Source organism: Morone saxatilis, unplaced genomic scaffold (genome assembly GCF_004916995.1).
Source record: "Morone saxatilis isolate NCDOM2014 unplaced genomic scaffold, NCSU_SB_2.0 Contig0, whole genome shotgun sequence".
Classification (NCBI taxonomy): Eukaryota; Metazoa; Chordata; class Actinopteri; family Moronidae; genus Morone; species Morone saxatilis.
The window spans coordinates 598293-602712 of NW_023339650.1; the positions used below are offsets into that span (position 1 = coordinate 598293).

General features: G+C 42.1%; 1 protein-coding gene across 1 annotated transcript in view; it reads right to left on the bottom strand.

The window, feature by feature from the left end:
- The window catches only part of snx7 (sorting nexin 7), a gene marked incomplete at both ends in the record, with an annotated part of 28955 nt that overhangs the window by 21590 nt on the left and 2945 nt on the right, over window positions 1-4420 (bottom strand). Inside the window, 2 exon segments of the mRNA XM_035654735.1 lie at window positions 2745-2757; window positions 3180-3379. Of these exon segments, the coding sequence (XP_035510628.1) occupies window positions 2745-2757; window positions 3180-3379 (213 nt within the window).

Sequence of the window (4420 nt, forward strand, 5' to 3'; positions counted from 1 at the left end):
TGCCTCTGAGCCACAGCCGCAGCCGCGGCTGTGGACCACACCTGTGGACCACACCTAGAAATAAAAGCTAATCAGCTATTTGTTGGTTGTATCAGAAACATATGATCTGAACCAAATGTGAGGGGAAAAAAGAGCTTGAAGTCTAAAGGCCTTCTAGCAGCCTTTATGTTGTTCATTAAAGACCAGGGGAAAGCTACCGAACCCAACATACAGACATTCATTTCAAAAGTAAAGAGCTGTTTGAGCTCACAGCAAAACATTCCATTGTAAGTGATGGGGACAAAATCCAGTCTCTGTTTTGTGCAAAAATGTATTTAAAAGTTTATTAGTTTATGTTAATATGAGGCGTCAACAGGTTGAGTTAATCAAATCAAGTTGTTATCTTCCAAAGTTAGTAAGTTAGACTTTTTATTGCAAAACCCCCTCTTTGTGTCTCCCTGTTTTGTCACAAATATGGTCGAATATCAAGTCATATTTCAAAACTGGAAAAATAAAAGTTTTAAAAGGTAGAAAGTCAGTGTTTAAAAGCTTGAAATTGAATAAAAGAAAAATTTTTGCAGTTTTGAAGGCTTGCATTATATTTAACAAACTATTTTATATTTAAGTCTGAGTTTCAGGGTTTGTCACTGTTCTGGTGTATTAGTGTGCTTTCCAGGTTTGCAACCTTGTAAAAGGTGATCTGAAAAGCTGCATATTGTTTACTCTCTGCTGCAGTACAGTGCAACCACATGCTGTATTTACCGCGCTAGGTGGTGTGGCAGACTGCTCTGCCAGTCACCGATAGGATACGCCCTGCGCAGTGCCTGTGGCAAGTCGAAGTAGCTTTGTTAAGTTAACTAATCATCTACTGCAGAATTTATTAGACGTCCATGTCAACCACAGGCACTGCTCTGTTTATGCTTTGGATGGCTGGAGAAGCCCTACAACCTTTCAGCACTGTAGATTTTATTTAGGTGTGAAGCAGTGAAATAAAAACTATGAGATATCGGAATATCCCACCAAACAGATGCCTAAAAAGCTTTGATAAGGGATTGTAAAGGATTTGGCTTCAATAAGCGGATTCGGAACTGGACTGAGATTCAACACAATGCTATCAATCCTCATCCAGACTCATGTCCCATGTTGGGTTTTCGGCACTAGGAATCGAAAGGAAAGAAAGATTGTGAGGCCATTAAAATCAAAAGTGTGATGGGAGCAACAAATTTCATCCTAATGTTCAAAGTGTGTGAAAGGGCAATTTTTGGCCTGACTGTGCTGTTAGATGTAAAGTCAGGAGGTCACCAACAATCTTTGGGTATCCTCGCACTAACTCTGTCAAGTATTTGAGGAGATACAGTATTAAGGGCCTGAGCAGAAGAACGGACGGAGTAAATGTGGTTAGGCATTGAGCCTTAATACTTTTGTGTTTGTATCACGGAGCATTGAAACCCGTAAAAAGTTCACGTCTGGTCATATATGCATGTCATGTCATTGACCCACTTCCCTCTGCCCATTCACATTAACATGTATATGATGAAATATGATGATATTTGATATATGAAAAAACTTTCTAAATATGTAAAACTTTTCAAAATAAATGTCCTCCAACATGTATAGTAATACTGACTGATGAGTCAGAAGGTTAAAAGCATTTACTAACCTGTCCCCTGAGCCCTGTCAGTAAGAAAACACGGTTCTTTATCCACCAACACAGGTGGCTTTGCAGATTCCTCCAATGACAACTTCTTACAAATCAGTTTTTCTTCCAGATAACAAAATAAATTAATGAATTCAAAGGGAGCTCCTTTAGATAAAAGCTAAATGAAAGTCGGTGTGTTTCCCAGATTCCCGTTCAGCTCGGCGTGTGGCCGTTTCTTTGACAAAAATCCCCATTGGCAACGGTAACAAAGGCATCTATTTGACATTTCCCTTCTCATTAGTGCAGATCTGTTAAAGGCATACACGGACTGATATGCATTAGAAGCTGAATTAAAGCAGCTCCATTCTCACACACACACACACACACACACACATCACACACACAGCACACACACACACCCACACAACCTAATTAAGCAGGAATGATAGAATACAAGTCTGGTGGGGTAAAATCTGAGCCGTTTCTTAATTTAAAATCTCATCAGAGGATTTTTTGATATCAGCTGGTGAGTGGGTACACACCTGCAAATCTAGATACCCCAACTCAGTAAAACAACAGCGCACAGATGTAAATCACCTCAAGTAAAGTGGGTCTAAAAATAGCTCTGTCCTTTGCTTTCCTGACTTTCCGTCTTCGTCCGTCATCTTCCTGACATTTTGCAGGAAGTCGTGTCGTAAAGGGATAGATTCATTACGCGCGATTAGCCGCTGGGGCTCTACAGCTGTGAAATAATATGACCAGCTCTTACTCCCGCCTGAGCTGAGCTGAGCACGACTTTCCAGCTGACGAGCCTGGATATCTCATAAATCTCCCAGGAAGCCTTTCCCTTCTCCGGATGTGAGCTGAGGGTGGCCCTGGTGGCGAGGAGCCCCTCTCATGCTCACTTTATACACTAATCTCTGTGTTAAGGATGAACTGGAGCGACACCACACACACACGCCGGCTGGCTCAGAAAGACGCGAGGGAAGGGGAAGGAGCGAGTATGCGGCGCGTCGTGATGTAATTGGCACCTCACTCGATTTCTTGGGTCAGCTGTGTGCTGATGCCAGGCTGCGTTCTTGGCTTCTGTCACTCAGCTTTGGATGTTGGGTTCTCTCCGTCGCTGGTCTCATCACAGCCTGAGACAAAACAGGCAAAGAGTTACTTATAAAAACTTGCTCAAAGTTTTTTTTTTTTTTTTTTGAGGGGTAAAGAGAGAAGGACATAGACAAAGGTGAACCGGCAACACAGTTAGCAAACAACTAATAATAATAGATATTCATACCGATTTTGTGCCATGCGTCAGCCAGAAGCTGTCAATACATTGACTGTTTTATCCGAGTCTGGAAGCCAATTTTTACCATCCTACTGTTTAGATCTTGGTTGAAACAGAGAAACAGAGAAACAAGCTAGCTACACATTAGCGCAGCAGCCTCGGCTCGCAAGCCCTCCGGGGACGTCCTTTGTCATCCAACAGCGTGGGAGAAAGTGATTTTTAAGGTGGAACTGCTTTATTCAGCGCTGGAGCAGTTCAGGTGTAAGCAGTGTGGTCTGGGCTCACCTTCAGGGTCTCGGCACACAGGACATACTCGTGCAAGGCGGGCACGAGGGCTTCAGACAAATGCTGGATCTGCTCTTCTGTTTCCTTGCTACACCGCTCCACACAGCTGGCCACGCCCTTCAGTGGCTCCGCCAGCTCCTCCTCTGACTCCGCCCACTGGGTGTAGGTGGGGCTGTACTGCTTCAGCTCATCCAGATACTCTGGAACACAGAGGACACATGTAAACATAAACTGGAGGACAGTATCCAGTGTCCATTAAGTTGGAAAGGGTCTGACCATGTAATGCTACCACTTGAGGCCGTTCATCAGACTTAACACAACTCCGTCTGGGCTTTATACGACTAACTAACTAACAAACGTAGTAGTACTCCCTGTAGAGTTCTGAACCAGCTGCAGTCAAGACCAAAGATCTGCTGAGGCAGGTGCATAAGGCGTTACAGTAGCGGAGGCGTTAGGTAATAAAAGCATTTACTTTTTCCAAATCATTAGGCTGAAGGAAGGGGATTTTTTCTTACATTCAGGATCGGGCCAGAGATTTAACATAGAGATCAAAATGTAGTTTCAGATTAAAACACACTGGATTTAACATTTTGGGCAGCCAGTTAAATTTGAGTAATTGTACATTAAAGTACAGACAGAGCTAAACATTCTTCTACAGGCCTGGAATTAAGTCATTTTTAGGGCAAGGCCTCTTTTGCCTTTAATAAATAGAAATTTATTGGGGCACCAAAGACCAAAAGTACCAAACAGTATATATAGTATATAAATAATAAGCTCAACCTTAATAAAGCAGTGGTGTTATCCAAAATGATCTTATGTAATAGTAAACACTGACAGGGACCCTTTTACTGCACAATGACTACTTTAAATACTAATGCAGTATGTTCACAGTGGGGTTAGTGTTGGTACTTTTACTTTATGGATCTGAATACTTCCTCCACCTCTGGTTAGCACACCCACAGCCCAGCTGAACACCTGTTTTACCGATCCTTCCGCTGAGATGGGGATACTTTTTCCCAGAGTTTTTTTTTATTTTTTATTTCTAATACACACAGAGAATTGTATAAAAAGTTCCCTAAACTGGAAATAATCTACTCAAAATGCATCCAAATCACTTTATGCAAGCATCTTTCTGTTATGGAGTTCCCTATCTGGGTTCATTGTAGTTCAGTTTTGAATATAATATCAAACATCCAAAAAATATGTCACTGAGTCAGGGGCCGTCAGTTTACTCAATGATA